At 39.4% G+C, this 18,282-nt stretch overlaps 1 protein-coding gene across 4 annotated transcripts in view; it reads right to left on the reverse strand.

Moving 5' to 3' along the window:
* BAZ1A (bromodomain adjacent to zinc finger domain 1A) overlaps window positions 1–18,282 on the reverse strand; it is a 74,312-nt gene that overhangs the window by 37,784 nt on the left and 18,246 nt on the right. For all 4 annotated transcript variants that reach the window (XM_032690450.1, XM_032690454.1, XM_032690453.1 and 1 more), the window contains 2 exons: window positions 7,553–7,696; window positions 897–998 (listed from right to left, as the gene is read on the reverse strand). In XM_032690450.1, coding sequence (XP_032546341.1) covers window positions 897–998; window positions 7,553–7,696 — 246 coding nt within the window. The remainder of the gene's footprint in view (window positions 1–896; window positions 999–7,552; window positions 7,697–18,282) is intronic.

Below are 18,282 nucleotides of genomic sequence, written 5' to 3' on the forward strand. Positions count from 1 at the left end.
GATGAGTTTTCCTACTCCTCTCCTCATTTATCCCTGCTACTGCAGGAACTGAGGCGAACACCACCTGTGCTCCTATCCCAAGGACAGGATTGTTTCAGGAGAGAGGGAAAACAAACAAGAAAACAAGGACAGCACAAAAGCAGCATCACATCTCTCAAATGGGGAGACAAGCCAACAAGGGGGAGGTGAATTCATACATTGCTTAGTCACACTGGGGCACTCCTTACAGAGGAGAGTGGGCACTCTAATGGTTCCTGGCATTCCAGGGAACCCACACTACTTCATCAGAATGAAAAAACTAACTATACAGGAGTGTAGTTAATGAAAAAATCAAATCCTGATTCCTGCTGGAACTAAATGACTTGCAATCACCTAAGTTTTTTTACAGGATCCAGTTTATAAAGTTTTGATGCACAATCTATTCTAAACACATATTTTAACTTAATTCAAGACAAAATTGTTATTTAAGAAGCAAAAACTCTGCAGCTTTCTATTTTAATCAGTCTGATTGCCAGCGTCTGCTCCAACATTTCAAACCAGCAACGCTACCATAGAAAGCACTCACAATGCCAATAGTTTATTAATATTACAGAACAGGATTCCCAAACTTTTTTCCACCTACTCCATCAATCACAACAGTAGCCACAGGTATCAGAAGTCATAGCATGTCTCATCTGTGCGTCAATGAAAGCAGAGATTTGCAAGGAGTTGGTAACTGTGTTAATGCTAGTAAAGTTTCAAACCCTTGTTAAAGAAAGCCTGTAGCACAGTATTTTGTTCCAGTGCTTTTAATTAATAGCTCTAACATTGTTTTAAAATGCCATTTTATATCAAAAACAGCTTACACAACTCACAGGTATAAAGTACAATTTTAACTTTAACATACTAATTTTTACCTTAGTTGAGATGCTTTAACGATAACAGGTTCATACAAGTGTTTTTTAATAGGCTGGACTTTGTATTTGAACAAAGAAGGTTCAATTATGGCTTTCTTCTGCCTAAAAAAAATAAATTAAAAAAAAAAGTAAAAAGTTTATATTCACACAATATCAGCCTTTTATTGCACACATTTAATATATTCATATGCCTACACAATGGATCTCTTGAAAATACCAATCTATATTTAATACAGGCTGTAACTTCCAGTGGTACCAAAGAGGACCTATTAACTTGTGCCAACTTTTCTGCTACAATATTTACATATGCATCAAAACCAGTTCCTGGAAGAAATAGGAAAAGCGATCAGGGATGTTAGTTTTCTTAGCAGGGAAATGGGAGATAAGAAGGGAAGGAAGAACAAAGAAATAAAGACAAGTAATGATACATCCTTATCCCTCAGAAAATCGTCTCCTTAATATTCTCAATACTCATGATGGCAACGGGAAGGAAGAAAAAAGAAGAAAAAGATGATGAGGAAGGAGTCCAAAAGACAGAATTAAATAAAATGAATAAAAATACTAGCCCTAGAGCTACCAATCACATTGCAAAACATATAAAGCATCTAAAATATTTTTCAAAAATACCAATTTAGAAAAAACTTCACCAACAACATTCTGAAAATAACAGAGATCATAAGACAAAGCATCAACACTTCAAAATAAATGCTTATCAGGTTATGTATTTTATTGTGCATTTCCTTTTTCCAACTAGCATTACGGAGAACTTGGTTTTTTCCTCTGCATGCAATATATTTCTTCAGTTTTAATGTAAGAGTAAAGTGTTTTTACACCTCTTCCTAGGAGAATAACACCCAGGTCCGGTGTGCTACCAAAATAAGATTCATTCCTTTAAAAGATGAAGAGAGGTGGTTTGCCATAGACAATATACTTTAAAAGTGTGGTACATTTATGGACAGACTTCATGAACAGAGCTAAACTAATGAGACTTTCTTTAAATAATGCTGCATTTTGCTATTAAACAACAGAACTAACTTCTCCTAGGTGGCAATTTGTAATCAAGTTGTACTGTTTTATCAGAAATTCAATCATCTTATTTCATCAGTAAGGAAAGTTGAAGTAGTTGTTACGTGGATGAACTAGGAGATTTGAAACTATGCATTTCATCATAGTCAGTCCCAAATGCTTTAAGGTGGAGTCTGTACCAAAATTAACCAATATACCACTTGCTATTCTTTAGCCCTGTGAACAACATACACAAGATGTAGAGAAAGGTACTTGGCAAGGTTGTTGACTGTGAAACTTGCTCCAATTCTTATTCTTCCCCACTAACTGTGAAACAGAGTACAAAGAAATGTACCATTCCAATGCCTAATAATAAATACATTCATACAAATTAAATGTAAAAGAAAACAGTACTTATTCACCATCAGTGTCGTTTCAGATGAGAAGAATTTGCAAATTTCTCATGAAAAATAGTTTATGATGATTAAATTATCAACATAGTTAAGAATAAATGGCTTGACCAAAAAGGAGATTTATACTTGGACACAGCAACACATGTCCTAGACCTACAGATAGGCGCTGTGATATGCACTGTCTTGCATGATGCTATTCAAGTCAAAATCTCAAGTTGAATCACTCAGACCAACTCAAATTTAAGAAATATAATAGAAAAAACCCACCCAGCTAGTCATATTAGCAAAACAGAGATAAACTGTATATATAAAGTAGTACAGCATATCCACCGGCAAGATTTTAATGTCTCTACATAAGCTTGTTGAAAGAGTCTTCGTATTTTGGTCATACCATGACTTGGTCTTCCATGATTAGCTTTCCTATCTTGAGACTGAAGATGAAGTTATGAAGGCTGTTACTAGGGATTTCTGGATAGTATAAAATAAAAAATTGCTCTTTACCATACATCCCTGTGTTTCCAGCCCTTTCGTCTAATAAGCTGAAGAATGACACAAATAGATAATGTTCAGATAAAAAATAAAAGGCAGAGTACCAATCTTAAACCAAAAGTAAATTAGCTTATTTATACATTTTTAATAGATTCTAAGCTCTGATACTGTCTGCAGTCAAATGCAGGGCCCAAAGTATAATCAAATGTTCCACTCTTATATCATTAATCTTTACTTTTTAGTTTGAGTAAATCCTTCTCTCAACTTCAGTGAATCATACACAATAGCCCAAAACTAATTTCCAAGACACTACATTTCTTCTGCTTAGTTTCTGAGTTTCCAATTATTATCCCAAGAAGTGAACATATTCCTGATATCCTCCTCCATAAATCCAAATTTAAAGTCAAAATTTTACTTAGTGCAGAAGAGGAAGAAAAAGATTATTCAGTACACATAGAAAGTTTTAAAAATTATACAGATTATCTAGCCGCTTTGGCATAAAAGTAATATTATGTTTGGTTATATTTTACTTTATAAAGTATTATAGAAAACACACAAGAGTTACCAAGGGTTAGACCCATTTCACAGCACAGAGCCCTCACGGCAAATCTTCACAGCACAGCTCTGACAGACAACCACATCCAGAGGAAAAAAATAGAGTATTTTGTAATTTAGTAGGTAAAAACTGGAACTGACTCACTCATATTACACTAGTTTCTAATGCACTCAAGTAAATGTGGTTAGCACCTGTGGCAATGTCCTGCATTTTTGGATGGGTTTATACTGAACCACTGACAGGTAAGAATCTCATCAGGCCTTCAATTACTTTGGCATGGTGACCACATGATCTGGACACAGATTTCTTCTTACAATACTGCTATGCTATATTCTGACAGCGTGGTATTACTTTACCAAGAAACTTCTGAGACCTTAGAATCACAGAATTGTTAAGGCTGGAAAAGACCTCTCAGATTGAGCCCAACTATTACCCTGGTACCACCATGTTCACCACTAAACCATATCCCCAACTGCCACATCCACATGCCTTCTGAACATTTCCAGAGATGGCAATTTCACCACTGCCCTGGGCAGTGTGTTCCAAAGTTTGACAACCCTTGGTGAAGAAATTTTTCCTAATATCCAACCTAAACCTCCCCTGGTGTAACTTGAGGCCATTTCCTCTCATCCTGTCACTTATTAATTGGAGGAAGACATTAACACTCGCCTTGGAACAACCTCATTTCAGGTAGCTGTAGAGAGAGGTAAAGTCCCCCTTGAGCCTCCTTTTCTCCAAGCTAAACAACCCCAGCTCCTTCAACCTTGTCCTTCTCAAGTACCTTGCCCAGGGCACAACTGCCTATACTATGTGGTCTGAGTCTTGCTGGAGCTACCTATACCTTATGGTATTAAGAGAAGTAGAAAAATTGCACAGTAGAAAAATAGAAAAATACTTAGAAGATCAGGAAGGCATCTAAAATGAATGCTGTCCCACTTTTCCAAAAAGAGTCAGTGACTTTTTCTCTCTGACTAAGTCTGGGAACAGAAAAAGCTCCTTTGAACAATGCTAGCTAAATAACACAATCATTTTATGGTCTCCTTATGCTCCAGGGCAAGCCTTACACAGAGGTAACCTGTCAGCATATTGATCCCGATAGTAAAGCTGACCTCAGCACACCTTTGAAGGTTGCCACTGATAAGCAACTCCTACTGACCAGTAACAACTGCCCATTTGGAATTGCAAATATTTTCTGTAATCTGACTAAAACTTCGACAACAAAACAGAGCAATCTGAAGACCGTTAACAACACACTAGTTATACTGCTCTAGGTACAAGACTACAGCACTTTGCAACAAAATCTTGACTTTGAACCTCTGATGAAGATTTTAAGTTGCCTTTAATCCAGTACTTTGGTCTTTCCTTCCAATATAAAGTGGACTAAAACCTACCATCATTATTATTTGATTCAAGGGATGGAGGGATGAGAGAGGAAGAATGGAAAGACAAAGAAAGATTTTTTGTACTGAAGATATTGTATAGCTTTAGTGACAAGCTATGCCCACACTTTTTGACATATCCAGTACATAATTTCTTCTCCAAATAAAGTCAGAAAACTAGGCTGAAGATGGTAAGAAGCCTGGATAGTAAGGTTCCACTGACATAATTTTCAAAAACTTTGTTACCTCTTATATCTCAAAATTTGCAGAAACCATTAACCCTTCCCCAAAATTGTTCTTCATTTCAAATTGAACAAACACCCAAATTTACTCCTATGAACCAGCAAACCAGAAGATTTTTTTCCGTAGTATTTCTGATGATTGTTGATGATTCACCTTACTCAGAGGCCCTGGCAGAAGGAATCCCATGAATTATTAAGTTGCAGCTGAATTGTACACCTTTGTCAGTAAAAGCCCCTCTACCTCCAGTCTGCTGCCAAGTGCTAAAAGCAAACACAAGAGTTCAACCTTACCCCTAGAAGTCTAGCAGTTCAAGGTATGAACACTGCTATTCTATGTGACCACTATCCTATGGTACCAGAAGGTCCCAGGGCATGGTATAAGCGGTTTAAGAACTCAGAAGACTGCTACCTTTTGCTTCATAATCCAGGCCTTAGAAGGCAGCCTATTTTTCTGCAGGACTGAAGGAGTGAGCACATCCTGGCCTCTTTTTCCCTGTACCATCCCAACTTTTACTGCAGAATACAATAAAAATGGTCAGCAGGAACACTTGTACAGACTGCATTGCTATTTCTGCTTCACACAGACAGGAGTAGGGTCACAGAAAGGCTGGGATCTCTAATGACATCTATTTTCAGTTAAGATTCTCTAGCCTTACAGATTCTTTGGGAAAAATATTTGCAGATGGCCCATCAATCTGTGCTGTGCTCCCCTCCCCCTTTTTCACAAACACCCCAAGCATCTGCTGTACCATTGTTTGCCTGCACACAAGTCTTTGGGTTTTGAGACTCAGTCTTTGTGCAAAGCTGCAGTGCTGTTAAAGGTAGAACTATCATTCTGCACATATCAACTGTGGTTGATATTTACTGTTGGTTGGATATATACTATTGGTATATATACTATTGGTCTCAACGTGACTAACATCCATACTCTCCCAAAGAAAAGTTTCTCCATAAACAGCAAAATATAGTCCCTGAAAGATTAGGGTTGCAAAATGATGTCATGCAGTTCAGTAGGATTTCTTATTTTTATGAGTAATGGTATAAAGAATCTTAAATGCCATACAAAAATTGACAACGCTTTACTTTCAGATGGGTTTTGCAGGTACAGCAAACAATACTTTTCAAGTCTGCATATACCCAGAATATATCTAGAGAACAACTGATGTGTTATTACACTCTCTCATTTGTTATAAACACTCACTTAAAACTTCAAGTAAGCATTTTAAAGCCATAAGAGGGCTGCAATTTAAACTTGTAGCACAAATGTTAGTTAGGTATGTCACAGAACAGTGCTTCAAAAGTTAGTATATTCTCACAAGATTTCCTTTTCTCTCCCATCTCTGCACTGTCAAAATAACTAATCAGCTGGGGAGAACCACAGACTGCCTGGGAGTGCAAGACTTAGTCTTACTGCCAGCTCTGCATGCATGGAAGTGACAGCACTATAACGGGATCAATCCTACAGTCACCACTGTGCACACTTGCATAATTCAAAGAATAACCTCCTTTCAAATGCCATATGCCTTTTGGAACACTGAAAATGCATTTATTTTCTAAAATATGTAGGACATCTTCATGCACAACTTGGACCCTGCCTTCAAGAGACAGTAGAAAAATTTCAAAATTATTTACCCCATGTTATTTTCTTAGCCAACTGAGGAGCTCCATCCTAGTTATTCAAGGCATGTCAGGACATGACTTCATCATGCAGCAATCAATGAGATTAATTTCTGTATCAATGTGACATCAAAGTCAATAACAGTTCATGCAAAGCCTGTTGTTGCTAGATGCTAGATACTAGATTGGGGCCCAATTCAAACCCTCTTCTTTCATCATCGTGTCTGTGAAGCACAAAAATCTTCTCATAATGCTAAGATAAGATGCACAGAGAGGCTCAACTGCTGGTCAGTAAAGGGATACTCCAAACTAAACACCACAGTTACAGCCAAGAAGCTCTCATATTCAATGTTATTAAGTGATTCCAGCCTATAGAAAATTCCTGAAGACAAGACACACACTGTTTCACTGCACCTAAAATCATAATCAAATCCATTAAATACAATGGTATATATTTATATGGACACATGCACAATGAAGAAAGCTTTGTATGTTTTTGGTTTCTTGGACACAAACACGTGAAGTCTCCGGGAAGACTTTTCAGAGAGTTTTAGTCCTTCTCTTATGAGGCAATCTCAACTCTGAGCCCCATAATGGAAGTGAAATAATACCCAACTGCAGAAATGCAGAACGTGACTCCATTTTCCAAGCTAGAGCAGCACAGGTTCTGCATCACAAAGAACTACTGACAGGCACACACAGCTCTTCCACTATCTCTCAGCAAAAACACTGCCATCGCAAACAGTTCTGTAGGTACTCCATTTCACACAATGCAAAGTTTTCTGGTGGATTAGCATAACTGGCACCTATGAACGTTCAGCTTGTCACCTTCAGCTGTCTGAACACTCGCAACCCATACAGATCAAGTAATTTGTTTCAGTCAGACTCTGCCACATCTGCTTTAGTCTCATTTCCACCCAATCAGAACAATTTATACTGTAAAAGAGTCACGTACCCATTTTGTGCAGAGCTATTGTGCGTTTCTGAGTCATCACTGTCGCTGATGACAATTGTGTCTCCATCAGCACTGCTGGTGTGGCCATTTGCCATTCCATTGTGATGGGCTGGAGGTATGACTTCCAAAATCTTACACTGCAACCTGAAATAGAATACAGATATTTATTAATGTCAAAGTCTTTAACTAGGGCAAGGAGTCTAAAGTTGTAGATGTTATTTTAAGAATACATATATACCTGAACATTGCATTGTCTACTAAATAACTAAGAGCCTTGCACTGAAAAACTAGGTAAAATATTAATTTGATTAGTACCATCTAATAAATGAACAAACTCATCTGCTTACACAGCTATCAGCTTTGCTACTCAGGACAACAAATCAGGTTACTTGTGGTTGTAATTGTTTTTTTTTTCAGTTCTCATTTAAGTAAACTAGAAAGTTAACTCAATGTGTTACTTAAAAACTAGACAACAAAAGTTCTACATCTATTTCGACAGCAGTCTAAGAAAAAGATTTTCAGATCCCAAAGTATTTTTTCTTGTAAGACATCATCTTCTACTGCTGTCGATGACCTAAATAAACAAGGCTGAAATGATCATTATGCATCTAATCTTAATAATGGCCCATTTATCTGCTGACACATATTAAGGCTCCATCTGGCATGCACACAATTGACAAAACAAGTCTATTCCTTTGCCATCCTGAATGCTAGTCATAAAAGGCAGAATTAACTACATATCAAAAAGTATAATTAATCAACACTTCACACTGGGTAACTGTATTATAGCTGGTACTTAAACGCTAACCTTTCTAGAATTCACCCCTTTCTAGAATTCCATGGTTTATATTTTTTAGCTTAAAATCCAAAAGCTTTGTCTGATTCATGAAAATTAACTATTGTTCAAAGCAGGGGAAGAAAGAACACATAATAATTCTCTTCTCTGGGCACCAAACACTCCCACTTGAAATTAATAAAATGTAGAATACATGAAGTACTGGGCTTGAATTAGTGTGGTGTCACACTTAAGTTAAAACCAAACAAACCCCAACAAATCCATTACAGACAAATTCTAAGTGTTCTTCTATATGAACTCAACATTGGCAAAAAGGAAGCAATGTCAAAATATTTCTTGAACATGTCTTTCTGCAAGCAGACAGTACTATCCAAAACCTGTACACAGAGGGAGAAAAGTTGAAAACATTAAAGTATCCTAAGTAGTATTCACTTGTGAATTTATCAAGGATCAGTAATGTAGTTAGAGTCTGTAGCTGCTCTCTCTAACAAGACGAGAGCTCCAGGATGCTCCAGCAGGTTATTTAAAAAAATATGATAATAATTTAAAAAAACCCAAACCAACAAAAATATTAACATCCTTGTCTACTCCTAAAGATAACAATATGACCAATGCTTAAATTATCCATAGGGACACCAGAGTTGCTTGCACAGAGCAGAGAGGCAGCTTGAGCCCACTTGGACTCGCTGGCCACAGGCATGCTGCCATTCCAATGCATCCTGCCTCGTTTCCAAAGCTGGCTGGTCTGGGGCTGGAAGACATGTTTTGCCAGCCAGTGGAGCCCAACCTAATTAACTGTGAAAATCTAAATAGGCTCTGTGTAAGGAACCAAGAGCACCTAAATATAATGGAGACAGAACCTGGAGGCTGTTCATAAAGTAAGTCCAAATCCAGCAAGGCTTATTAAGGTCTGGCCCAGCACCAGACTCAGTCTGAGTCCTACTAGAAAAGTAGTAACTTGGTTTTCCACTATTTGGAACATCACAGCTTCCCCTTCGTACTAAGTAATATGGAGCTGACTGCATAGCAGAATGTATATTATTGGGCTGGTTTTTTAAAATCCGACAAAGATCACCTGCTAAAATAAAGACTTCTTAGTAGAACTACTTCTGTTTCAGATTATAGAATATATTTCCTGGGGAGCCCAATTCAAATTAAAACGCACACTTAATCCCTAACGGGAAAGCAAAGGCACCGCGGCCCGCACGCCGCTCACCCCCCGCACGCCGCTGGAGGGCGCGCGCACTCGCCGCAGCCGCCGCGCGCCCTGCGCTACCCAGGGCCGCCCAGGGACAAAGGGGCTTCAGCGAACACACCCCCAGTCCATCCTCCCGGACAAAAAGACTTGAATATTGGAGTCACCGAGTAGGTCTCCAACACTTAATTTACCTGCTTATCCATCAGGCTGCCCTGTAATTTACAGGGTATCACATCTCCTTCTCTAAGGATGGAAATTATATATTCTATACGCTTGATTCGGTAACCAGCAAAAGCCCCAATACAGCTTACAGATGCCTTTTTTTTCCCCTCTCTTTATTTTTAAACAGGGAGAATGACTAACAGATTAAGCTATCCCAGAAAGGAAGTGATACTCAGTCTTCTATGCCATTCAAATCATTGCCAGAAACCTCTGGGGAACGAATCAAATTAATGACACACATTACCTGGCTCAATAAAAGCACAATCCAATGCAATTTAATGCTTACTGATAGACAGGAGATGAAAGAAACTGATGCAACCGTTCCTTCTGGCATTAAAGAAATAATCTACAAATGATTTTCTAAGACTTGCTACAGTCAAGTCATGGCTAGTAACACCCAATTCTGGAGACTAAGAGAGGTAAAGACACTGCTTCTAGTGCAAATGGTCTGCTCTTTTCAATAATCTAATAATTCCCTGAGTTCACTAATTACAACTCTTATTAAAAAAGATACTTTAAAATCATTACAGAACTTAGGTCAAAGACAAACCATGCTCACTCACTATTTCCCATAAAATAAGAATTGGGGGCAACTCCATCTAAAAAACCAGCAACATTAAAGTACATAAACATGTACCCCAAATATCCCCCTCAGTCAGGAACCACTTTCTTCAAATTACAGTAAAGATTGTGAAAAAGCTTACAGCCACACTAAGTGAATCCCAGAAGTGTTCAGAGAAAGATCCAATATAGAGCCATCACCACCACAGCCCCAGCAACTCTAGCTCAGACACTGACACCTATACTCAAAATATTTTGCTTACCTCTTTCTGCACTACAGGCTGTTATCAACAGCAGGGCACAGGTCCTCTGGTCTGTCCCCAGGATGGCCTTTAAGCTTACAGCTCTATTCTTTGTTAAGCTCAGTAACTAAGCTCTTTGAGGTCTCTTACATTACAGGAAGGGCTCCAATAAGTGCTTGGCCTTATGATTAAATCTGTGGGGTTTTGTTGTTTGTTTGGTTTTGTTTGTTTGTTTGTTTTTTAAAGAAAGAAAAGAACAACATAGGAGCCAAAATTTTTTTCAACACAAAGCCAGAGGTGGTATCACTGATGTAATTTTTTTTTTAATATCAGTTTATCTTCTCTCTCAAATGAAAAAGAAACCTGAGAACTCCCATCAATTTCCATGAATTTTGTGTAGGGCCGGTCAGCTGCACAGATGAAAAAACATAAGTCACTCCAGCAGTCTAAGGGCAAGAGACAAGAGACTGTGGCAGCTTAGCACAATTAGCAGAAAACTTGAAGGTCTGACCAAACCTTATCACTCCCAGTATGGTCAGGAAGAGGCAGGCTGAAGGTGTACAAAAACAAACTGCACCTGTCACCTCAGGCTGCTGCTCTACAAGATGTAGAAATCACTTAACAGTTCCCACCAAAGGGGGAAATCTTCCCTTGACATTCCTTCTTCCAACCACATAGCTGGCATGGTGCTTGCTTTTTGTAGCTCTGGCACTCAGTATAATTTACTGATTGCCATTAAATTGAATTCAACTACCTGACAAAAAAAACCTAAACAAAAGAAGATATAAAAAACCCCAAAACAACCAAACAAAAATCCATAACCCAATGTGAAGAGCTGATAAGCTTGTGTCATATCAGTTACTTCAAGCAGCTCACTACTTGAACGAGGATCTGATGAAACTAGAGCATGTGCAAGAGGCAAATACTGACCATGGAAAAAAGAGGAGGAGGAAGGAGAGCTGTCCATCCACTTGAGAAGTGTGGGAAGAGAGGTTGCCACAGAAGACTGAGGCAGAAAATTTTGAGTACCTCAGCGTTCTCATCCATTTTTACCAGTTTTTCGGGGGGGGGTATGAGGGGTTTACACCTTCTTTGACCTTCCTTTTCTGGTTAACACACCTGTAGAAGCCCTTCTTGTTATTCTTTGCATCCCTTGCCAGGTTCCATTCCAGCTTTGCCTTGCCCTTCCCTCACCCCATCCCTACACAACCAAATTTCATCTTTATACTCTTCCCAGGTCACCTCTCCTAGCTTCAACTGTCTACGCATTTGCTTCTTTCCCTTTAGTTTGACGAGCAGTCCCTACTCAGCCATGCCAGTCTCTTGCCTTCCTTGCCTGATTTCTTCTTCCTGCGGATGGCTAGCTCTTGTGCTCGATGGAAGAATTCCTTCAAGATCTGCCAGCTCTGTTCCACTCTCTTGTCTTGGAGGGTAGTCTCCCAGGGGATACCACTGACTAACCCCCTGAAGAGCTGGTAGTTTGCTTTCCTAAAGTTCAGGGGCCTAATTTTACTCCTTACCTCACTCACATTCCTCAGGTCTACGAACTCCACCAATGCACGCTCACTGCAGCCCAGGCTGCCTCCAATCTTGATGTCCTCAATTAGCTCTCTTATGTTGATGACTGTCAGATCCAGTATTGCATTGCCTCAGTTAGGGCTGTCTACTACCTGAAGTTAAGAAGCTATCCTCCATGCATTCCAGGAGTCTCCTGGATTGCCTACAGCTCGCTGTACTACTTTTCCACCACAAGTTGGGGTGGTTGAAGACCCCCGGTAGGACAAGATCCTGCAAGTGCAATGCCTCCCGTAGCTGGAACAAGAAGGCTTCATCAGTAGGCTCCCCTTCATCAGGGGCCTGTAGTAGACACCAACCACTCACTTCCCTTTGTTGCCCCGGTCTCTGATTCTTACCCACTGGCTTTTGATCTGCTCAGGGCTGTTCTTCAAAGATAGCTTTTCACACTCAATCCACCACTTGATGTAGACGGCAACTCCAGCCTCTCCTTCCTCCCCATCTCTTCTGAACGGCCTGTAGCCACCAAAAGCCGCATTCCAGTCACGGGATTTGTCCCACTAAGTTTCAGTAATGGCAACAAGGTTGTAGCTTTCCCGCAGTACAGTGCCTTCCAACTCCTCCTCTTTGCTGTCCATGCTGCATACTTTGGCATAAAGGCACATCAGCAGGGCTGTCAGCCATGTCACCTTCCTGGAGGATCACCCTTAATTCCTTTGAGATAATTCTCTGGTGTTTCCCTGTTGGCTTCTAATACCTTAGCAGTCCCTGGCTTGTGTTTGGTAAGACTGTGTTCCAGTGTGGCTCACACATTCCAGAGTCAGGAGAGTGTAGATGCACTTCAGCTGGGCTATTGATTTCACTCCCAACACCAGCATGTAGCCCACAAGCTCATCTCTAGACAGCCTGGTCTTATTCCCCCCCCCTTAAAACCTAGTTTAAAGCCTTCTCAATCAGCCCCACCAAGTCATGGGCTAGAATCCTCTTTCCCCTTTTGGACAGGCAAACCCCATCTGTCTCCAGCAGGTCTGATGCTGCATAAACCACCCCACGATCAAAAATGCCAAAATTCCCCCGATGGCACCAGCCTGTAAGCCACAAGTTGATCAGGTGCATTGTTCTGTTCCTTTCAGCATTATTCCCTGTTACCAAAAGGACTGAGGAAAACACCACCTGTCCTCCTGTCTCTTCAACCAGTCAACCCCAGTGCTCTGAAGTCCCTTTTGATTGCCCTAGGACTTCTCATCAACCTCATCACTGCCAACCTGGACAACAAGAAGTGGTAATAATCCAGGGAGTCTCCTGATGACATCTGTTACCCAGGCCCCAGGGAGGTAGCAGACTTCCCTGTGGGATGCGTCTGGTAGGCATATGAGACCCTCAGTTCCCCTCAGAAGAGATTCACCTACACCTTCCTTCTTTCTTAAGACTCAAAGTTGGGATCTGTCTGGTTGACTAACTTTTTCCAGGCAAGCCTCTTCATCTCCGTAATCTGCCTGCTCCTTGAGAGCCTCATACCTACTCTGTAAGGGCACTTGGGAAGGCAAGGGAGGCTGGGAGGGGATTCTCCTATCTCCCCAAACAGGGACTTATTTCCATTCACCCTTATCTTTGATGTCCCCTCCTTCTGTGTAATGGTGAGAGGGCTGGGGTTCCTTGACACTTGCTGAGCTTCCACCCACTGTGTTTCTCTCAGAAATGGACTGGTGTAACCCCACCAGTCTATTTCTGTCTCATACTCCCTGATACTCCTCAGCCTCTCCACTTCCTCTGAAAGAGGAGAGTAATCCAAGAAAAGGGTAAGTACAACTTACTTGCCAAATTCTCTTTCATTCAGCTCAGCAACTCAAAGACACGTACACAAGCTATTACTATGAGCTGCAGGAAAAGCAGGTATCTCCATCTACCACTACTGGAGCAGCAGAAGAACACAATTTAAAGAGGAGGAAGACAAGCTACACTCCTCTACATAACAGACCAAAACCAGCCATCACTTGCTATCGCTGGATATCAAGTGAAAACTTCAGCCCTGCAATTACTGGTGCACTTTCACTTCTCAGAGAAGTTCTTCCCAAATGCCGAGGAGGCCTTTACATCCAACCAACGCTCGCATTAGAAGCTGTGAGAAGTGGTCTCTTCTCACAGCTCATCAAGTGTTCTGCACACCAGCTTTTGATATAGCTAGTGTTAATTACCCTGACAGAAGTAATAGTCTGGCACTCTGTTATGTCCCCATATCAAGTCAAAAAAACAAGATACCCTAAAGGCCCAGATAAGTTATAAATGTGCCTCTGTATGCTTTACAATAAGCAGACAAGAAACATCTCTTGGATGCAGACAGCTGTGGGTAGTGGGGGAATATTGCAATGCTTTGAGGCCAAGTTTTAAAATAAAAAACACAATGATCAGTGAGTCAGAAGCAAAAGAAAATTCACTTATTAAGACACACAAATGAAAGTGAAGTTTTTCAAATGCCAAAATTAAAAAAGTACATCTTTTCTAATAGTATGTAAAGTTAGTTGAATACAGACAAGCCCAATAGAGTAATACAAAGAAGCTATAGTAACAAGTACCAAAAAGTACCAAAAAGCTATAGCCTCATTCTGTTTTGTCAGTTTTTAGTTGGTTTTTAAGAAGTAAATGTCAGATAAGTGCACTAACTCATATCCTTGTCCTAACAGTTCTCATATGCTTGCAAGTAATTAGAGAGATAAAAGTGAGACAAGATCTGAGGGAATAAGTGATATCTTTTTTACTAAGCTAAATGGTACAGTTTAATGCACACATTAAACAAAAGCACAACAAAGAGACAGGTTTTACGTACAGTGGTTTCCTCAGCTGTTGCTTTCGAGTTTTAGTAACTTAATTTGTCTGCCAAGTTATAGGTAAGACTGTATGCTTCAAAGAAACTAATAGGAAGCATGGTTTTGCTTAGGACAAGAGAGTTCTATGTACAGACTAGCTGCATCAGCTGTCTCCTGTGGAATTAGGACAGTACTGCACCAGTATATGCATCATTTTGACTGCCCAGACTTTAGTTCTTATCATTGTACAGATTAAAACCAAATAAATTGTTAAAAGAAACAAACCAAAACCTGTACCTTTAAATCTATAGTTATAAAAGTAGAGAGTGTGCACAGAAATGACAGCTAACAGAGACTGGCAGTGCCAATCGTTGTAACAGTTGTTCAACAATCTATAAGAAAGGAGTTGCAGGTTCTTTTGCACATATTATCATCTCATAGCTTCCACTAGTCAAATACAAATATATTTATTAGTCAACAAAACAAATATATTTCTATCATAAAGGACTTAAGGGCAGTGGAAAGTGAATTCCTTAAGCATGATTTTGCAGGCTAAGAGTTCACTGATCCTTAAACAGCTGTGCTGGGAGAACACAAACTGTACTCACTCTATGAATAGGTAAGCTGCTCTCCAGAACTGTCAGAGATGCTGTTTCACAGGCACCACACTGTTTCTGCTACTGGAATTCAAATTCACCTCTCAAATAAAGTAGGAAACTTTCTTTTTATGCAGGAACTTACGCTTAAGCCTTACCACTAGAAAAACATACTACAATTAATAACTTAAGTTTACTGTAACTCATTAGAGTCTAAACATAGAAGACGCTTTGTCACTTACTACCTAGTGATCTTATATTAACTGATCTTAATGCTCAAAAAACAACTACATATATATGAGAGTAATACCTTGTTGCCAGTTTGAATAAAAAAGTCGGAAAATTATCTATAACCTTATCTCTTACAAGGATTATCTTCTACCATCTTAACTCCCTATCAGCTATATATACATATATATATAAATATATATGTATCAGTCATGACCAGCAATGTGCTTCGTGTGCCCCAGTTAAGACTTACAGAGATTAAAACAGTATGCAAATCTTTTAATTGGTCTAATGCAGTCGTTAATCCACTATGAACAGTCCTAAAGCACTGGGATACCAGCCAAACAATTGATGAGTTAAAAAAAGAGGTTTAACTTGCAGGCAAGGTTCTCTGTGATTATCTGTTTCCTGCAGCTTGGCAATGGTCAACATCAGATCAGTCAAAGCAGAGAAAGGATGTTAACCTATAATAAGTGTACAATCAGATGCAGCAATCTTCCTAACAGGGAGCTTTGTCTACTACTTCTGCAAGTAGGTTCATTTTTAAAAGCATTCTGGTGTTGCTTGCTCACAGACACTAGGCAAGTATTCTTCTGCAGTGGTGTCATCTAGTGGTCAAATTCAATGAAAAAAATATTTCTTTTTGTATCTGACATGTTCTGTATGAAATCTGTATGATTTCTTCCTTCTCATACACTGACCTTTAAGCAACCTATTTCAGTCTCTAAGTGGTTGACTTTTTAGTTAAGTGCCATACTGACTGATGGGCAACAATTGGTTGTACCCCAGCCTCTAGGGGGAAGGGAAGACATCATCACATAAATTATTTTTAAGAGTGGGAAAGGGGGAACTGAAGAGCTAGCAGAGTTGTCCAACATAAAACCTCAGATATCCTCACTGCTCAAGTCAGACCGAAAGTTTGTAGTTTAATTAACTAATTATCACACTGCTCACTTTTATATCCTAATAAAGATGGTCATTATTTCTTGTGATAGCACCCAGACTCAGAACACTGATGTTAAATCACAACTGGTTGTTCATACATGCTTTAAATCTAGTTTTTCCTCCAAGAAATTAAAATAATTATAAAAATCAAAAAGCACGCTGCTGACCTCGAGAAGAAAAGAACAGGTCCTACTGCTGAGTGAGTTAGCCTGTTGAAGATTTTGTTTGGTGTGTCTGAGGCATTAGCTGAGGTTATTACTCCAGGTGGGCCTTCCATACCACCTAGTTCCAGCTTTCAGGTAACTGACTTCAGATGTCAAGATGTTGAAAATCAACTTAACAAGTTTTATGTACCAATAACAAACATAGTACTAAGTCAGCAACAAATGGACAGTTTACTGCAAGAGATGCCATTCCTTGTGGAAAATCAAAAGACCAACACGTACATGGGTCTTAAACTTTCAGTTCTGAAGCACAAATATAGGAAGCAATTCCAATATGATCAACATTTTTCAACTCTGCTTTGATAAAGTATGAACTAAAATGTTAGCTGCTTATTTTAGATATTAATTATTAAATATTGCTCTAAATTATGAAATATTGCTCTAAGTTTCCACTCCAACAAAATCTTAAATAATTTCCATGCCTTTTTCAATAAGTTACTTTCCATAAACCGCAATTTGACATTCTAAATAACAATATTTACAGTGTCAACTGCTTTCAATTATTTAGCAACTCAAACTTAATTTGAGACTAATTTTTCTACATATATTCTATGATGTTTCTGATCGATGTTTCAAATAGTAATTTTGTCTGTTGTGAACTTAGAACTAGGAAAACATTGTTACACAACTCCTGCAGTTCTTTAACTGGAAATCCAAGCACTTCATATTTTAAAGCATAACACAGCTGACACTTTGAAGAAAAGTCAGAGCCAGTTTGGCCAGAAAGGCTGGACACATACAGAGAAAGCAACCCGGCCATTTTAATCAATATATCACCTGAAAAGGTTAAAGAGCAAGCAGAATTATCTCCTTGCTGCTTCTAACAGGTTACCAAATTGCACGCATCATTTCCAGAGACTGCCTGAACAAGCCACATCCTAGGACCGGGGGGCTTTCTCTGCAATTTATTTCTGGTTGATAAGGGCTGTTGAAGATACCACATGTAGCAAAACAACAGGAAGTAAGAGTATCTCCCAAACTCTCCTGAGTTCCTCCTAACCAGACCTCAGTAACAAGGCAGAAGCAGCCAAATTCAAAACTAAGCAGCACAACAAAACACTAGAAACCAGAAGAGCTGAAAGACCGGACAGTGTAATGGGGCATGAGACAGGGCCACAACCAGAACGCAGGGGTTTGATACAACTGAATAAAACAACCTCCACCTACACTTTGAACAAAACACTTGCCCTCTCCTCTTTCTTTTTCCAGATCACCTGTTTTTGCTCACAGTACTCTAGACTACTTCATATACCCAACATAAAAACATTTACATTAAGCCAAAATGCTAACCCTTCTAGTGTTTGGGTTCCCTCCCATTTCTTTCTTCAAAAGCTAGGAAGCTGCATCAAAGCAATCTATCCTACAAGAATATGACGCATGCAAAGTTAAGAGTTAAAAA

This window comes from Chiroxiphia lanceolata, chromosome 6 (genome assembly GCF_009829145.1).
Source record: "Chiroxiphia lanceolata isolate bChiLan1 chromosome 6, bChiLan1.pri, whole genome shotgun sequence".
In the NCBI taxonomy this organism is placed as follows: Eukaryota; Metazoa; Chordata; class Aves; order Passeriformes; family Pipridae; genus Chiroxiphia; species Chiroxiphia lanceolata.